Source organism: Podarcis muralis, chromosome 14 (genome assembly GCF_964188315.1).
Source record: "Podarcis muralis chromosome 14, rPodMur119.hap1.1, whole genome shotgun sequence".
NCBI classification, from domain to species: domain Eukaryota; kingdom Metazoa; phylum Chordata; class Lepidosauria; order Squamata; family Lacertidae; genus Podarcis; species Podarcis muralis.
Window position 1 is genome coordinate 26,898,739 of NC_135668.1, and position 17,981 is coordinate 26,916,719.

The 17,981-nt window shown below is 46.9% G+C and overlaps 1 protein-coding gene across 2 annotated transcripts in view; it reads right to left on the reverse strand.

Annotated features, from left to right (window-relative positions):
• The window catches only part of IGDCC3 (immunoglobulin superfamily DCC subclass member 3), a 111,824-nt gene that overhangs the window by 17,440 nt on the left and 76,403 nt on the right, over positions 1-17,981 (reverse strand). For both annotated transcript variants that reach the window (XM_028705499.2, XM_028705498.2), the window contains 3 exons: positions 17,597-17,734; positions 15,072-15,230; positions 7,651-7,816 (listed from right to left, as the gene is read on the reverse strand). In XM_028705499.2, the coding sequence (XP_028561332.2) occupies positions 7,651-7,816; positions 15,072-15,230; positions 17,597-17,734 (463 nt within the window). The remainder of the gene's footprint in view (positions 1-7,650; positions 7,817-15,071; positions 15,231-17,596; positions 17,735-17,981) is intronic.

The window sequence follows — 17,981 nt, forward strand, 5'->3', positions numbered from 1 at the left end:
GTCAGCACCAACACTTTGAATCGTGCTCGGAAACGTACTGGGAGCCAATGCAGGTCTCTCAGAACCGGTGTTATATGGTCCCGGCGGCCACTCACAGTCACCAGTCTAGCTGCCGCATTCTGGATTAATTGCAGTTTCCGGGTCACCTTCAAAGGTAGCCCCACGTAGAGCGTGTTGCAGTAGTCCAAGCGTGAGATAACTAGAGCATGCATTCCTTATCTCTCTTCCTCCCTGCATTCCTTTTGCCCCTCAAAAACCTGCTCTGGAGAGCAGGGCTGTATCCAACACAGCTCTAAGCTAAAGTCACTTAGGAGAATCCTTGTTCCGCTAGCAAAATGTTTTGTGCCTCTGGAACATGGTTGCACAAACCATAAGCAGGCTTCAGGGCGCTGCGTAACAGAAATGCACCACCAGCTGCACTCTAAGTTTCCATTCAAGAGGAAGGGAGCTCTCAAGCGCAAGTCCTGCAACACTAGGAGATCAAATCCTCACAAATGTGGAACGAACACTGTGCGGCACTTGTAAAATTGCAAGCTGCGGTAGAACAGGCACAAATAATATGAGCGTTTGGAAGAGACGGGCAGGTGGCAGGGCTCCCAAAAAGAGAGAAAAGAGCGGGGTATCACCTTCGTCCCAAGGGCGCCCCCTAAAGGGCTTCCCAGACACAAGAAGCACTGCAAGAAATTTGCCATTTCCATGCGGGGGTCACTCCCCTCCCCCACCTCAACAACAAACGTTAATTCTCTTTTGTGGGGAGGTGCAGAAGGCCTAAGGGGGAGGGGATGGAATCACAGACATTACGCCAAGCCTTTTTGCAAATCAGTCAGGTTCTAATTTATGCTCAGGCACCATCTGGCGTGTGTGTGAAACTGTCTCCATGTAAAGACGACCAGCCTTCATGTTTGGGGTGGGGGGGGGGTTGCTAGGTGTGACAGACATGATAGAGCAAAGAGGTGCCCTGAGGCTGTCAAGGGGGGGGCAGCCTCCTCTGTCATTGTCAGCTGTCACCCCACCCCAACAAAGGAAATGTTGCTGCTTAAAAAGAAGCTTCACACATTATGAAGAAACAGAAGCAGAGAAGAGCACGGAAGAGCTGAAACTCAACGCAATTGCACAATCTGAAACCACAAGAAAGATGCTTCAAAACCGCTTTGGGTGTCCAGTTTCGAGTACCAAGAAAGCCATAAGTGAGCGGCGAGGAAATCCAGTGTCCAAATGTGGCCCTCCATATCTTTCTATCAGGCCCTCGGGGCTCTTCACAAGCCATGCCCCCACCAGGCCTGCTGCTCTGTGGAAGAACCAGCTACTGCCTCCTCCATCTGGGCCAGGGAGGAAAAGAAGGCTTGATGCTGGTTGATGGATTTTTCACACAGAGGAGAGGGAGATTTCCCTTTGCTACAGCTATCCAAAATGAGTAATTGCTCCTCTTTGAAGCAAAGCCCATCACTCTGGGACATTTGCTCTCTCGAAGAGCCAGGCAGGTAGTGGCATTCACAGCCTGCCTATACTGAAGACACATTCAGGGAGCCGCCGTGATGTCAATCAAACCTTTGCACAATGACTCTGACAGGCAGGGACCAAAGAGGGAGAGGAGGCTTTTGGAGATTCACACTTGGCTCCACGAAGGTGGGGGCCGCAGCCCCAAGAGAGAGAATGGAGGGGGGGGGAGAGAACGGGTGTCTCCAGCCATTCAAAGAGAGCTCTATTCACAAGCTGTCGCTTCAGCCCGCAGGCAATCAAGATGACTGATCTCATCAAAGGTCAGTGGACCAGAGATGAACTTTCGGAGGCACCGCAAGGGAGAGGAAGCCAAGGAAAGAACGCAAGGCTGAACCAGGAGGACACGGGTTCAGCAGCACAACCGAGGGAGCAAACAGGCCCACCTGCCACGCTGTGAAAAACACAGGGGGCCGCGGACAGAGAGGAAGGGTGCCCCAAAAGGTGCGGTCCAACTGGCTCATGCTAGCGAGCCAAGTTTCATGCCGAAAGGGCAGCCTAGCGGGTTGAAGATGGGGCTGTGCGTACGCTGCATGAAATGAAAAAAAGAAATCCTATCCCTTCAGGGAAAGCTGGCTTCTGCAACATGCATATATTATGCAAATCTTGCAAATCAGCTCGATCCCCAGATTTTGCATAACTATGCCACCTTTGCTACTTTGCATAATTTATTCTAGTTTTGCCTGTCATGGAAAGAGGGCGGGAGCTGCAGAGGGCACTGAGGCCCCACCGTCACCCCCACCCCCAGGAAATCTCACCCAGCTTCTTCTCCCTGCTCCAGCACCTGAAGACTCGCCATGTTTTTCCAAGTCTCTCTTTGCAACCAGAAGAGCTAGAAACTTGCCCGTTGTAAAAAGCAAAAGCCAAGATTCTGAGGAAGCTGGATCCTGTTACTTCTTCTTCTGTCATGCAAAACCAAAGCTCTCTTTACTATTATTATTATTATTATTATTATTATTATTATTATTATTATTATTATTTGACCTTACAGGATCTGAGGGTGACTTGATGCACATAAGGAATCCTTCACTGGTTATGGCAAGCAGTGGCATAAAAAGAAGAAGAAGAAGAAGAAGAAGAAGAAGAAGAAGAAGAAGATTTGTATGGCTGAAGTCCCCCTAGGAAATGTTCAGTGTGGTGTAGTTAGGAGCGATAGACTCATAATCTGGTGAACCGGGTTCGGGTCTTTGCTCCTCCACATGCAGCTGCTGGGTGACCTTGAGCTACTCACACTTCTCTGAAGTCTCTCAGCCCCACTCACCTCACAGAGTGTTTGTTGTGGGGGAGGAAGGGAAAGGAGAATGTTAGCCGCTTTGAGACTCCTTCGGGTAGTGATAAAGCGGGATATCAAATCCAAACTCTTCTTCTTCTTCTTCTTCTTCTTCTTCTTCTTCTTCTTCTTCTTCTTCTTCATTGCCATGCCTGGCAGAGCCACGATGCCATAGGTTGTACCCAATGCTAATCCTACTCTTGCTTTGCAAGGAGTTGGACTAGATGACCCTTTGCACCCTTTTCCACCTAAAGTCAGGGGAATCAGCTTGGTGTCCTCCAGGGGTTGCTAAACTCCCATCATTGCTGTCCACTGGCCAAGCTGGCTGTGACTGATGGCATTTTGGGTCCAGTAATATCTGGAAGGCTAGTGACTGCCCACCCTTTGATTACAGCAGCATGGACCATGATGGCTAAAGCAGCAAGATATAATGTGGTGCCCTCCAGGTGTTGATGGACGACAACTTCCATCAGGTGTGTTGCCTCTGGTGCTGAGTGATCTCAAAGAAAGACATTCAAGAAGCGACCAGTGAACATTACGATGACTGGGGAAGCAGAGAGTTAATAGGGGAGAGGTGGGGATGGGGAAGAGTTGTTCATAAGATGCTAGTTTATGGAGGAGAGCAAGTCCTTGGCCAGGGCTCAGCGTTGCTTTTTGGCAGAATTAATAAATAATACCCACTTAATTACCAGTTTGTAAATACAAGGAACACACACACACACAAATCAATATCAGGAGTTATCTTTGCATCGAGATGGTTGGCCTCTGCTACATGCCGTTGTGGTAAATGCATCTTGGCGATATAGACCCTTTAAGATAATTTATTTCTTCCCTGCAGATGACTCACCACCACCGCTCCAAGCAGAGACACACGGCCCTTGATGTGCAAAGAGCAGGCCAAAATAAAGCAATGCACCTTCGTTCTGTTACATTTTCTCACCTCACACCCCATACAAGCTCACAGCCATGCTGGCTGAAGCTGGTGGGAGTTGTTATCTGCAACTCTGGCAAGTTAACACATTGCAGAAGGCTGCTCTGAACCTCTTGTCCAAAAAACAACCCCAACAAACTTTCCCCATCATCCTTGGTCAATGGGCTTGCTGTCTAGGGCACTGGAGAGGCCAAGTGCAGTTGGAAGTCTGTAGGCTTCCTTGTTCTTTCTCTCATGGAGAAACCCTCCCTTTCCCCCAGGTCAGGAAGGCTGGAGTTTGGGAGTGAGATGGTGCTCAGAATTATATAGAAGCTGGAAGCTTCCTGGCTCACATGAGAGCACTGTTGCACTCAAGGTTCTGGTTGTGGATGTCCCATTGGGCCATCTGGTTGGCCATTGTGGGAAAGGGATTCTGGACTGGGTAGGCTTACAATATGTCATTCATGTGGGCTCTCCTTAAGTTCTTATAGCAATTATGGGGAAAGCTCCAGTTAGAATTTTGGGAAGCGTCCACGGAAAAGGAAAGCCATTGCCTGTGACCCAACACTTTCCATTTAGCTTTATTTTCTTCTATTTGTTATCCAACAAGTGAGGAGGAGATCATTTAGATAATACTGCAAATTAATTAGTAAACAGTTCAATCTGGGGTAGATTACTTCCCCCCAATTTTCATTGCTCTTTCCCCTGCCCTCTTCTAATCAACAAAAAAAGAAAAGGAAAATCCTTCAGGGGCATTCAGTCTTTTTATTACTATATGATGAGTTTTAATCCAATGAAATTTTCAGTAGGGGAAAGCATGTAATCTAATTAAGAGACTCAGGCTGCAGTTTAGCTGGACTCATTAACTGCAAGATAAGAGATCCCATCATTACAGAGACAAATACCGCCCGCCCCCCAAGTGCACATCCGAAGGCCACTATGCAAACTGATTCTGCTTGGAACGAACGGGGCTATACCATTTAGTCATGCACACAAGCATGAAACAAAGGGATTTGGGGGAGAGGGAGAGAGAGATTGAGAGGAAGGAGAGAGGAAGGGGAGAGAAAGGATGAGGAAAGCATCCCAGGAAACCTGGCTTCTTTCTGCAACTCCTCCTTTCCAATAACATCCAGCACCTCAAAAATAGTTGAAAAGGACTTCTCGGCATCATGGGTTTGGGAATCACCAACAACATGGAGGTATTGGTTGTAGGAAACTTACCCCTAGTATTAAAAAAAGGTAAAGGTAAAGGACCCCTAGACGGTTAAGTCCAGTCAAAGGTGACTATGGGGTTGTGGCATTCATCTCACTTTCAGGCCGAGGGAGTCAGCTTTTGTCTGCGGACAGCTTTCCGGGTCATGTGGCCAGCATGACTAAACCTCTTCTGGTGCAATGGAACACCGTGGCGGAAACCAGAGTGCATGGAAACACCGTTTACCTTCCCGCCGCAGTGGTACCTATTTATCTACTTGCACTGGCGTGCTTTTGAACTGCTAAGTTAGCAGGAGCTGGGACAGAGCAACAGGAGCTCACCCCATCGCGGGGATTCAAACTGCCAACCTTCTGATCGACAAGCCCAAGAGGCTCAGTGGTTTAGACCACAGTGCCACCCGCATCCACTTGGTTCATCTAGGCCCTTTTTGGTATGGAGAAAGTGGGTAGAGGAAAGGTTTGCTCCCTTTCTCATAATGCTCAACCTCTCTCATAGCTCTCAGACTTGGGGACATCCAATGAAGCTGAATGATGGAGGATTCTGGACAAATCAAAAGGAAGTCCTTCTTTAGGCTAAACAATGGAGCTTGTTCCCACAGGAGGCAATGGTGGCCACCAACATGGATGGCTTTAAAAGAGGAGTGGACAAATTGTGAACACAGGATGCTGGACTAGATGGGCCTGACCCAGCAGACTCCTCCTATTTTCTTATGCCAGTCATTTTCAAATTGCATTCTGCAAAACCAAAGTGTCTCTTGGAAATATATTTAAGGCGCTCCTCCATGAAAAGATAATGCTTATGTATTGCAACAGCTCAATCCCGCAAAGGACAGCTGGGTGTTTTCCAGGGTGTTTTCCCAGTTCACCACGGGGTGGGGATGGGAGGGGGTTACAATAGATCTATAAGCTCTTCTTGAATAGACATGGGGCCCTACAACGTGCTCCAGCACTGCCTGAAAGAAACAGAACTTTGTCATGCTGCACAGTGATTAAGGTGTCAAGAACAGGAGTGGACAGACTTGGGTTCAAATTCTAGCTCATCCAATGGAAGAGAGGGCAGAAGTCCCATTGCGCTAGCAGGACTTGTTACGTTGGCTCCCATGAATCATTACACCTGAGTCATTTACAAGGCTGATTGCCAAAGAATTGATGCTTTTGAATTATGGTGCTGGAGGAGACTCTTGAGAGTCCCATGGACTGCAAGAAGATCAAACTTATCCATTCTTAAGGAAATCAGCCCTGAGTGCTCACTGAAAGGACAGATCCTGAAGCTGAGGCTCCAATACTTTGGCCACAATACTCAGAAGTGCTCTGATGGTGTTTCCTGCTTGGCAGGGGGTTGGACTCAATGGCCCTTGTGGTCTATTCCAACTCTATGATTCTATGATTCTACCTCACGAGAAGAGAAGACTCCCTGGAAAAGACCCTGATGTTGGGAAAGATTGAGGGCACAAGGAGAAGGGGATGACAGAGGACGAGATGGTTGGATAGTGTTCTTGAAGCTACAAACATGAGTTTGACCAAACTGCGGGAGGCAGTGGAAGACAGAATGCCTGGTGTGCTCTGGTCCATGGGGTCACGAAGAGTCGGACTCAACTAAATGACTAAACAACAACCACAAATACTAGCATGAGCACCTTGACTTGGACTCAGAAATAAACTGGCAACCAATTTTTCTGTCATCTCTTTCTCTGGAGCATGCACCTGCAAGGAGTTGCATTACAAAAAAAAACGTGGAGGGTACCAGTTTGGGGGAAATTGCATTAACCTATGCTGGAAGCTGCAATGAGTGGCATTGGTTTTTGCAGAAGCGTTTTCCAACAGGGGTTTAACGGTTTGCTTCCCAACTGCGGGTCAAATTGACTTCCCTTCCCTGCACTTTGAGGTAATAAGTGTCCTTGTGACCGACTTCCTCTGAATCCGGGCCTCTTATCTCGCCAGGGAAAGCAAAAAAAAAAGACCAAAGAACCACATTTTCATGCCGTAGTACAGAGTGATATTTGTGTGGTGGAAATAGCAGGCCTGGGTGAGCCTAGTGTGAAAATTACTGGTCAGTGGGTTTCGGTTTCTATGGAAATAACAGGCAACAATACAGAGAGAAATAACAGAGCTGGAGGGATAAACCCTGTAGCTTCATATAATCTCCTTAACGTGATATAACAGTGTTAAGCATATTAACAGATGTGTATGAGCTTCAAGAAAATAATAATAATAATTGTTGTCATGATCCAAAGCTCCTCCGGTGTCTTGTTGGGCCTACAAGCATGTGGAGAGTCCTCTGAGGTACAGAAGACATTGACTGAAAACATACGTTCTGCCAGCCATATGATGAAATGCTACTAAATTAAAGGGGTTCTGAGCATGTAGAGAGTGCCTACCCTGTACCCACAAGGGTTATCACAGCCAGCCCTTACACTCCTGGGTTTGCTGCTAGGGGTGAGGCAGACTGAACTTTAAGGCCAGAAAACGGGTTTCCGGTAGGTAGCAAAGCTTAATAATAATAATAATAATAATAATAATAATAATAATAATAATAGGTCTATTAAAAACATACAGATAATAACAATCAAAACAGCACAACAGCAGCCCTTTCTTTAAAAGAAGTCAGTTCCCAGAAGCCAGTTGGAAGAAGGAGGTATTCACCCGTTCCCTAGGATAAGGACCCTTGTACTAGCAGACAGAGAACACTGGACTCGGCCCATTCAGTCTGTTTGGTGTCCCCTACCCAGAGAATCTTAAGATCTACACATAAGTGATTTACCTGTTGTTGTTCTTTAGCTTAATGTGGTCCGTAGGTTCTAAAATCTGCCCGTTCTTCAGCCACGTTATCTGCGGAGGAGGTTCCCCCTGTGCCAAGCAGGTAAAGATGGCAGTGGTCCCCACGGGCCTGGAAATAGACTGCGGGTGCTGTACAAATTCTGCAGGAGCTGCAAAGACAAAGGAAAACATGGGCTCCATTTCTATCATCTATCTATATATCATCTATCTATCATCTATCTATCATCTATCTATCTATCTATCTATCTATCTATCTATCTATCTATCTATCTACCTACCTATCTATCTATCTATCTATCTATCTATCTGTCTGTCTGTCTGTCTGTCTGTCTGTCATCTGTCTATCTATATCATCTATCTATCTATCTATCTATCTATCTATCTATCTATCTAGGGGTGGGGGAGGCAGAAAACTAAGCTTATTGCAGAGGTGAATGTTTTCCTGTGCTAGACCCAGATAAATAAATGGGAGCTGCTGGAACTGGCATCATCATGATGCCCAGGGAGATGCCAGGGCCTAAGTGCCCTGGGAGGTGCCTGTATTGGCCTCCCTCTACGAAGAACATTGTGCCTTCAAATACACGTGCATAGAAAGTTGCATAAAGAGCTAGAGGGTTATATCGTTGGACTGGCACAGCATGATTTCCAGCCAGTCTTGGCTCTGCCACCAATGACCTGGAGAACTCAGTGGGGAAATAGACAGTGGCCACACACACAAAAACAGCGTGTTCTTGTGATGGCTGATTTTGAGAAGCGTTCCCCTTTTTCTTTATTGCAACTCATTTTCACCATTTGTGGGAAAGCATTGTATGAACAAAATTACCAATGAATGAATGGCATGATCTGGAAAGGAATGCCCAGGCCTGTAATCCCCAGAGCAGAAGGAAGTGAATTTAGAACCAGCACCATCCCTCCTATTAACTCAGGCAGGGAGTGATGTAGTGGGTCCAGCTAGTGGTGTGCAGAAAAGGGAATTTCAGCAGGTAGAGTTAGTTGTGCAAAGTACACCTCTCAAAAAAACAACAACAACTCCTTCTTCTACCCAGCTACTAAAGGCTCAGGAGCCTTGCCTTCTTTTACATTTGGCCTCCCTAGAGGGCTCACGGCACTGTAGACAAAAAGGGGCAACTGGGAAACAAGAGGAAGGTGTCAGCATACTTGTGGAGGACCAGCATTTCTGTCCACCCCCCTCTGCTTCAGTCAGAGGATGCTGGTGCCCATCTGGACATTCACCAGCCTGTCCGGTCTCTTATGACACCAAATGGCTAATTGGAAACAACAGAAAGGATGGGTGGCTGGGAGGGAGGGATCCCTGTTTCTTTGCAATCTGTTCTTCTTTCTCCCTGCCTCAAAAAGAAACACCCTCTTCATTTTGTCATTGTATGTCTTAAGTTGTTAACCATTCTCCTATACGGAGCTTGTTCATTTGCGACAAGGGATGAAAATGAGACTCCCAACATCTGAGGTCAGAGAACCGAGAGGAATATAGGAAACTTGTCTGCTGCAGGGATCAAAGGAAGGAGATCAAAAGGACTCTCTGAGAGGGTCAGAGAAAGGAGACAGAAGAAGCTGGTTTAACATTTAGTACAGGGAGATGTTCCTGTCCCCCCGCCCCCAACTGAACTTGATTATAATACCACTGTGTTAAGTTGGCTTAAAAGATAATGATTGCTGGGAATAAATAAGTATTTCAAAGGTGCTTTAACAATCAAACCTTCTTCCCTGGGAACTCTGGACACTGTAGCTCTGAGTGGGCAATAGAGGATTCCAAACCGCTCTCAGCACCCTTGGCAAACTACATCTCCCAGGATTCTTTGCAGGGAGCCAAGACCGCTTAAAGCGGTATCATAGCACTTTAACTGTATGGTATAGATGTGGCCTTAGTTGGATGGGCAAGATTCAAATGTGATGAATGAATGAATGAATGAATGAATGAATGAACTCCTTTGACAGACTAGTTCTATGCTACTGTCAAAAGAACAGTTCTTTATACAGTGGTACCTCGGGTTACATACACTTCAGGTTACATACGCTTCAGGTTACACACTCCGCTAACCCAGAAATAGTGCTTCAGGTTAAGAACTTTGCTTCAGGATAAGAACAGAAATCGGGCTTCGGTGGCACGGCGGCAGCAGGAGGCCCCATTAGCTAAAGTGGTGCTTCAGGTTAAGAACAGTTTCAGGTTAAGAACGGACCTCCGGAACGAATTAAGTACTTAACCCGAGGTACCACTGTACTTTAGGAAAGAATGCCAACTTTGCCAAGGGAGAACCTAAGCTTACTGAAAGTGTAAAAGGTGTCTGGTATCATCTGATGCAAGGAAGAGAATGAGTGGATCACAGTAAGTAGCTAACAACTAGAATGAGATATTTTCTGTGGGTACAGAAAGCAGCAGCTACTGCAACAAGAACAGGGGAGGAATTCTTTGTTTGAGACCCCCAGCCCTTCATAGGAACATGGAAGTTTGTGCCACAGATAGCTCAGTACTGCCCACACTGACTGGCAGTGACTCTCTGAGGTTTTTCAGGTAGGGGACAGTTCAAGCCTTAACTGGAGACGCTAGGAATTGAACCTGAGACCTCCTGCATGCAAGGCCTTCTCCCCTTTCTTTCCTAACTCTCTCCCACTTCTCTGCAATCCGGAGGCTTTTGCATTATGCCAGCAGCTTCTGGATATGTTCCAGACACTCCCTGATTTACTGCTCCAAACCTTCAACCGGCCCACTTGCGGCATGAGTTATTAACAAGCATTTTGTTTAACATCTTTTGCTTTCAGGATGTCGTTTGTGTCTACCTGAGAACATAGTGTGTGAGCTGATGAAAACCAGCAGATGGGTATGCCCCAGACCCTGTGGTGCCTTCAAATCAGCAGCCCACTCACTGCTGCAGAAATAAATTATTCTGAGTGTCTGGGAAAGGATGAAGGAGGAGGACACCCTAACATCAAGGCTGCTGAACAGGTCGTCCTCTGTCAGCAGCAGCCGTTCCTCCTCCTCCTCCTCACACTCTGCTTCTTTCGTTGCATAATGGCTCCTCCAGCCCAACTGCTTTGAGAGCTGTGTTGCAGACAGAGGATGGCTGACCTTTCGCTCACCTGGTCAACCGCAACGAGCAAGACTGCAGCTGCACACACACAAACACATCTAAAGCACATGCCTTCCCTCAAAGGCTCTTGGGAACTGTAGTTATCACAGACCCACAATTCCCAGCCCCTCAACAAACTACAGTTCCCAGAATTCTTTGCAGGAAGCCATGTGCTTTAAATGTATGGTGTGCATGCAGCTTAACTCTCCAAGGGACTTGGGGAGCTGCCTCATATTATGTCAACCCATGCAAGCTCAGGCTTGTCTTCATAGGGGATGAGGAACCTCAGGCCTGGGGACTGGATGTACCCTCCAAGGCTCTCTGTCTCTGTTTTGCACCCTCTCCTTGAGTGTCTTTGCCTGGCTGGAATTTTGTCCTAGAATTTTTGTGATGCCTCACCCTTCCCTAGATGGGAGGATAGAGAGGAGCTTTCAAAGAGGATTAGACAAATCCATGTGGAACAAGCCGATCAATGGCTACTAGCCACAATGGCTAGGTTTACCTCTACTTCAGAGGCAAGGCGCAGGTGGACAGGGTGCTGTTGCGCCCATTTCCAACTTGTGAGCTTCCCACAGGCATCTGGTCTGCAGCTGCATGAGCAGGATGCTGGCCAAGATGGGCCATTGGCTTGATCCCAACAGGGCTGTTCTTAGAGGTGTGTGCAAATATGAATGAAAACCAGCCTACCATACAAAGGTGAAATTGACAGGAATTGCTCCATCCAATTTTGGCTCTGGCCTCACCCACTGCTGGCATGTGGGCCCCAGAAGGTTGCCCAGGTGGTCTTCCTGGCTTGACAAACAAGGAAGTGCTTGAGTTCAACTCTCAGGTGCTTGGCATGTTTGGTTCAAGCAGAATTTTGGCTCACTGTCAGGGGACTGCCATCGGAACAGGGGAGGGAGGCAGGGATACAGAGAGCCTCCAAAACTCCTAAGCAGCCAGGTGGAAATGCAGCCCTCGGGTCAAATTGCTTTTGTTTACTTCTATACGGGGTTCCTAAGGGACGCGGGTGGCGCTGTGGGTTAAATCACAGAGCCTAGGACTTGCCGATCAGAAGGTCAGTGGTTCTAATCCCCGCGACGGGGTGAGCTCCCGTTGCTCGGTCCCTGCTCCTGCCAACCTAGCAGTTTGAAAGCACGTCAAAGTGCAAGTAGATAAATAGGTACCACTCCAGTGGGAAGGTAAACGACGTTTCTGTGCGCTGCTCTGGTTCACCAGAAGCGGCTTAGTCATGCTGGCCATATGACCCGGAAGCTGTACACCAGCTCCCTCGGCCAATAAAGCGAGGTGAGTGCCGCAACCCCAGAGTCGGCCATGACTGGACCTAATGGTCAGGGGTCCCCTTTACATTTTATACGGGGTTCCAGTATCTCTCAGGTGGGTGCCATTGCTATGATAAGAGAACTATGGGAGGCATGCATGGTGAGTTCCAGCACCTCTTTTTCTAGAAAAATAGAACTGCTTATATATTAAATCTGTATCCTGCTCTTCCTCCCAAGGGAATTTGGTTCAACAGTGGATCTACAGTGGTGGCATCTCTCCTGGCTTTCAGAGAGGGGTTGTTCCCAGCCCTGCCAGGCCTTCTGCACATGTCATGTGCTCTCTGTTTGTTCCTATGCTTGTTTTCTTTCTAGGCCACAACTGACTTGGGGATGGTTGTTTGGAGGAATCATTTGCGAACGCGCACAGGAGGGCACCAAGTTACTGGTGCCTAAGGAAGGGGGTCTTTCGGGCCAATGGGTCTGGCTATAACAGGGGCTATAACAATGTCGTTTGGAGGCAAGGATGTTAGCAGAAAGAGATCTCCTTCCCCATTGCCCCAAAGGGGGGGGGGAACGCTCTTGCCTGGCCATCCCTGTGAAAATGGCCAATTAGGCCGCTCAGGTGGGAGAGAGATAATTTGAGATTCAGAGGCTCATCAAACCGAGCGGTTAACGAGGGGAGCTGATGAGAATGCGGGCTGCTGGAAACGGGCTACTTCAAAGGCGAAGCCGAGGGCTCGTAATCAGGGAAAGGATTAACAGCATTCAATTCTGCGCTGCCAGCTGTGTTGCTCCCCTTTTCTCTCCCCCCCCCCCCTCAAACCCTGGAAAAGGCGTTCTCTGTGCAAAAACTTCACCATGGAGACTGGACGCACAGCAAACATTTGAGAAACTCCTTTTGGAGCAGCATTGGCCAAGGTCATTAAAAATGGCTTTTCAGGTCCGCAGTTAGGAGGATTTTGCCTTCGGTGGGAGGGGGAGAGAAAAGCCCCCACATTTCCCTGGTGCACAGCAGAGGGGTTTAGTCACAGGACTGCAGCTACAGGAGAGCATGGAACTAAGCTCTCTCACTAAGTTTTCAGCTTCCTTTATTTTTTCCTTTCCCCAAAACAAAAAGAAAAAAGTAAGCTTCTAGCTCCTTTACATAGGGAGAAGGAAGGAGGTAAGGGCAGGCAGCATTAAGACTATAAGAAAAGCCCATCTAGTCCAGCCTCCTGTTCTCACAGTGGTCAGTAAGACCTGCAAGCAGGATTTGAGCACTGTAGCCTATTCCCCCCACCCCCACCCCCGCTGAGGTTTCCAGAAACTGGTATTCAGAAATATTACTGGCTCTAAATGTGGAGGTAGAGAACAGTCATCATGGCCAGTAGCCATTGGTACCCTTCTCCTCCATGAATTTGTCTAATTAATCTAAGATTCTGTCCTGAATCTTCCAACATTCGACTCAGCCCCTGACTGAGTTCTAGCGTAATGAGAGAGGGAGAAAAACTTTTCTATCTCTGCCATGCAAGATTTTTTTTAAATTTCCTGTCATGCCTCATTTGCCTTTTCTTGAACCTAAAAAGTCCCAAATGCTGCAAGCTTTCTTCATAGCTATATCGTTCCCTCGCCTCAGTCATTTTGGTTGTCCTTTTCTGTCCAATTGCTCTGCAGAACACCAACCTCAGTGCTCTCTGGTCAAAGAGTACAAAACAATGCCAGACTGCTGAAGGTATTTGGCCAAGTCAAATCTTGTAGTTTAAGGGATGGGGCAAGAGGCCCAGCACTTGGTCCTGAAATTGCGGTCAGTGCCGAATGCTGCAACACGATTGCCGATGAAAGTGAGGCCCTGTCAGCGTGTTAGACTTCTGTTCAGAGAGTTGCACTGGCCACTGATTTGTTACGAGGTGTAATTCAAGGTGTTACTCTTAGTATATCCCGGCGGCGGGGTGCGCTCCCGTCGCTCGGTCCCAGCGCCTGCCAACCTAGCAGTTCGAAAGCACCCCCGGGTGCAAGTAGATAAATAGGGACCGCTTACTAGCGGGAAGGTAAACGGCGTTCCGTGTGCTGCGCTGGCTCGCCAGATGCAGCTTGTCACGCTGGCCACGTGACCCGGAAGTGTCTGCAGACAGTGCTGGCCCCCGGCCTATAGAGTGAGATGAGCGCACAACCCTAGAGTCTGGCAAGACTGGCCCGTACGGGCAGGGGTACCTTTACCTTTACCTTTACTCTTAGTATATAACAGCTTGGGAACAGTTTGCTTGAAGGATCGCCTTGCCCACTTAACTGTTTTGGTCTGTGGAACCGGCATTTTTCAAGTGCCACATAATGTTTGCTCTTGCACTTGCAAGCAAGCAATCTTTCACTGTGGCACCCCGTGAATGTTGGAACTCCCTGTCCATTTACACTGAAGGGAGGCACATTCGCTGCATATATTTTTTCACCACCTGCCACAAACATTTCTTTAAGGCAAGCCTATCCAGACATGTAAATTTGGCATGAATTTTACTGTGTAGTTTTATTTTATAATGTAGGTTTTAAAACTGATTTTATTTCGAAAAATACATAAATCTTAGGCTAAGGTTTTTTACTGGCTATTTTTATAAGTAATTTTAATTTTGTGCAAAATTACTTAGAGGTTCTGAGGATTAATAAGAGGTATATAAATGATCTTTTCAACCAAACAAAAATAATAAATACATTTAGGCTCCCTCATCACTCCCTTGTTACTATCACCACATTTTCAACTGCAACCCTGTTTAGGCGATCAGAAGAGGAAATTTCCAGGACACAGTTGTAGTATTTCTAAAAATGAAAAATCCATTCATGATGAGGAAGTAGACACTGGACATATCCTCATGTGATGCCAGGAAGACTCTTAACTTGAAATGTGCTACTTGTAAAATGTTGCTGATGAGGTATAGGAAGTGAAAGAGACCATTTTTTAAAACTGAGTGTACATGCTAGTCAATGTCACTCTCCGGTTCTAGCTGAAGGAAATCCAAGGGGACCATTTACACTTGTGAAAACAGCCATTTGGTGTCTTAGCAATTGAAGGATCCCAATCCTGACTGCCTTACCTTGCACCACCAACCTTCCTTGGGCTGTCCGCCTCACCCTCGTGCCGGGTTTATTGGCTGCGCACACGTATATCCCAGAATGCTGCACAGTGAGGTCAGAGATCATCAGGTTTCCTGTCCCAAGGACCTGAATTCCTTCAACGCCAATCGGTCGGCCATCTGGGTTGGAGGAACACAAGAGCAAATTACACCCTGGGTCTGTCTGGTATTCATGGTGCGAAGGAGCCTAGAACTCTCTCTCTCTCTCTCTCTCGCTTAATCTAGCAAGCACCGTTTCCCCTACAACAACCAGGCTCACTCTAAGGGACCAGAAATGGGATGAGGAGATATGCTTCTCTTATACCAAACCCAAACTCTCTTTTGAAACAGCCCTGAGCAGATTTTAGCTTTCAACTTCAGTTGTGTTTTTTAAAATTCATTAATAAATTTTATTCTAATGCCACATGAACAACAAGATAAGAGTGCACAATAAGTTATACTGTTGAGATATGAGAATTACTCATATGTACAAATCTCAGCTAGTATGTAACATTCTTCCTGATTCAAGATAAATAAACAAATATAATACAGGCACAAACTTAAGTTCCAATAAATACTGTTTAAAGACGGCTTTTGCCAACGATATCAATCTTCAAAGCATCAATGTACTTCAGGCATAAACAGTTTTTCACTTTTTATATACTTCTCCCAAACTTTGCAGTTTTCACAAGGCCACGTAATCCTCCTCTTTTCCCAAGAGAAGCGTAAGCCCACTCCACCTCCTTTTGCCCTGCCCCCATTCCAACCCCTTTTCCGGCCACTTCTGGGTTGCTGCGATCCACGCGGACGCACATAAATTGGTCATTGCCTGTATTTTAAAGGTGTAGTTATATGCCCAGGTTTACCGTGACAACTGAATTTGGTCACACTGGATGCTTTTACCTCTTATTAGAATGATGTGAGGATGAGCACTTCTATATTGCTTATTAATACAACATAAAAAAACCCACAATTTATATGGCTGGTTTTATATACTGGCTGGTTTTATATACTCTTGGAGATTTTTCTTTCATATTAATCTTATATAAATGTGGCTCCTGGGAGGTTGCCCATGGGGGATTTCACCCCTCAGGCTGGGGAAAAAAAAGAAGGCCTTTCGCTGAAACCTAACTACTGGTTCCATTTCTGTTAAGTTCTTTTTGCAATTCATAGCATCCTTTAAAAATGCTGTCCATTTAATAATTTCAATCTGCCTCTCACAACCTTTGCAGCAGTTTCTTCTCTCAACTTCAGATATATACATCACAATATATATTTTTAAAATGCAGTTGTAGAGAAAGAAGGTGTTTTATATTTGTATGGTGCAGCCAAGGTGGGAAAAGGTATTTAAAGTAAGCAGCATTGCTGTGGCCAGGGCAGCAAACCACAACAAACAGAGCACATTGATGTGGCCTGACGTGTGTGTGTGTGTGTGTGTGTGTGTGTGTGTGTGTGTGTTTAAAGCTTCTAACTTGGCTATGGTTGACAGAGGCAGTGACCCCACTCTGCTCCAGCAGTCCTGGGATCAGCAGGGCCTCCATAGCTCACCAACCAGCCGTGAGGGATTAGAAGCTAGAATCTCATTAACTAGCAGAGAGCGCTTTAGCACTGAAAATGAAAGGGCAAATTCGCTCTCCTATGGAGAGCCAAGGAACATCTGATCCTGCTGGCTCCGAGGAACATGTTTATGCTATGTTTAAGGAACGTGGCTTTCCTCAAAGAATCCTGGGAACTGTGGTTTATTAAGGGTGCTCAGAATTGTATGCCTGTATGAGTGGTAAACTACATTTCCCAGGATTCCGTGGGGGGAGCAACGTGCTTTAAATGTATTACGGGTACGCAGCCTGCATTTCAGGGACATAGAGACGTGGATGTGAGGAAACCACAAGAAACAGAAGACAAGAGCATTGCAGGGGGTTGAACTAGATGACTCTCTGGGTCCCTTCCAATGCTACCAGCTTTACACGCAAAACTAGCAACTTCTTCCAGCTCACAAGGGTCTTCATACCTCAAACCAAATTCCTACCTAGTAGCAACTACAATATGCTGTATGTACCGTCTTTTTTGTTGTATAAGACGGACCAGACCATAAGACGCACCTAGTTTTTGGAGGAGGAAAACAAGAAAAAAATATATTCTGAAACCCAGAAGCCAGAACAGCAAGAGGGATCTGGCTTCTGGGATAGCCCCTTGCTGTCCTGGCTTATGGGATAGGTGCGCGCAGCCTCTCCTGGGCAGCAGTAGGAAGGCTCCCCCAAGAGCCGCGCTCCCTTTAAAGAGCGTGCGGAGCGTGTGTGCGGCTCTTGGGGGCTTTTCTGACTGTATTCAGAGCCTCCTGCCTGTATTCACTCCATAAGATGCACACACATTTCCCCTTACTTTTTAGGAGGGGGAAAGTGTGTCTTATAGAGTGAAAAATACGGGAACTTTGCCCACACTGAAGTAATAGCAACACTCTCCTTTCTTGTGTATGGATTCTGACACGAGGGTAACCTCTGGTCACTTACCAAGTCGACTCCAGGAGACGATAGGCCTGGGGTTTCCGGTTGCAATGCATTCCAGGATGGCAGTCTGGTGCACGGTTAAGGTCAGGTTCTCTGGTCCCACGAGAATCATGGGATCCTTGTACACGGGAGAATGAGAACCTGTGCATGGCAAACCAAGCATTAACATGAGACATTCTGAAATCGAGAAGGTGCATCTGTATGTGTATATATACACCTCATTGCTGGGGCGGCTGCTCCGAGTGTAAGGTTTCAGAAGTGCTGTGTCATGTCAAGGCTAAAGCAGAGCCGCAGCTCAGTGGTAAAGGATCTGCTTTGCGTGCAGAAGGTCCCAGGTTCGATTCCCAGGTAGGGATGGGAGAGTTCCCTGCCTGAAACCATGGCGTGC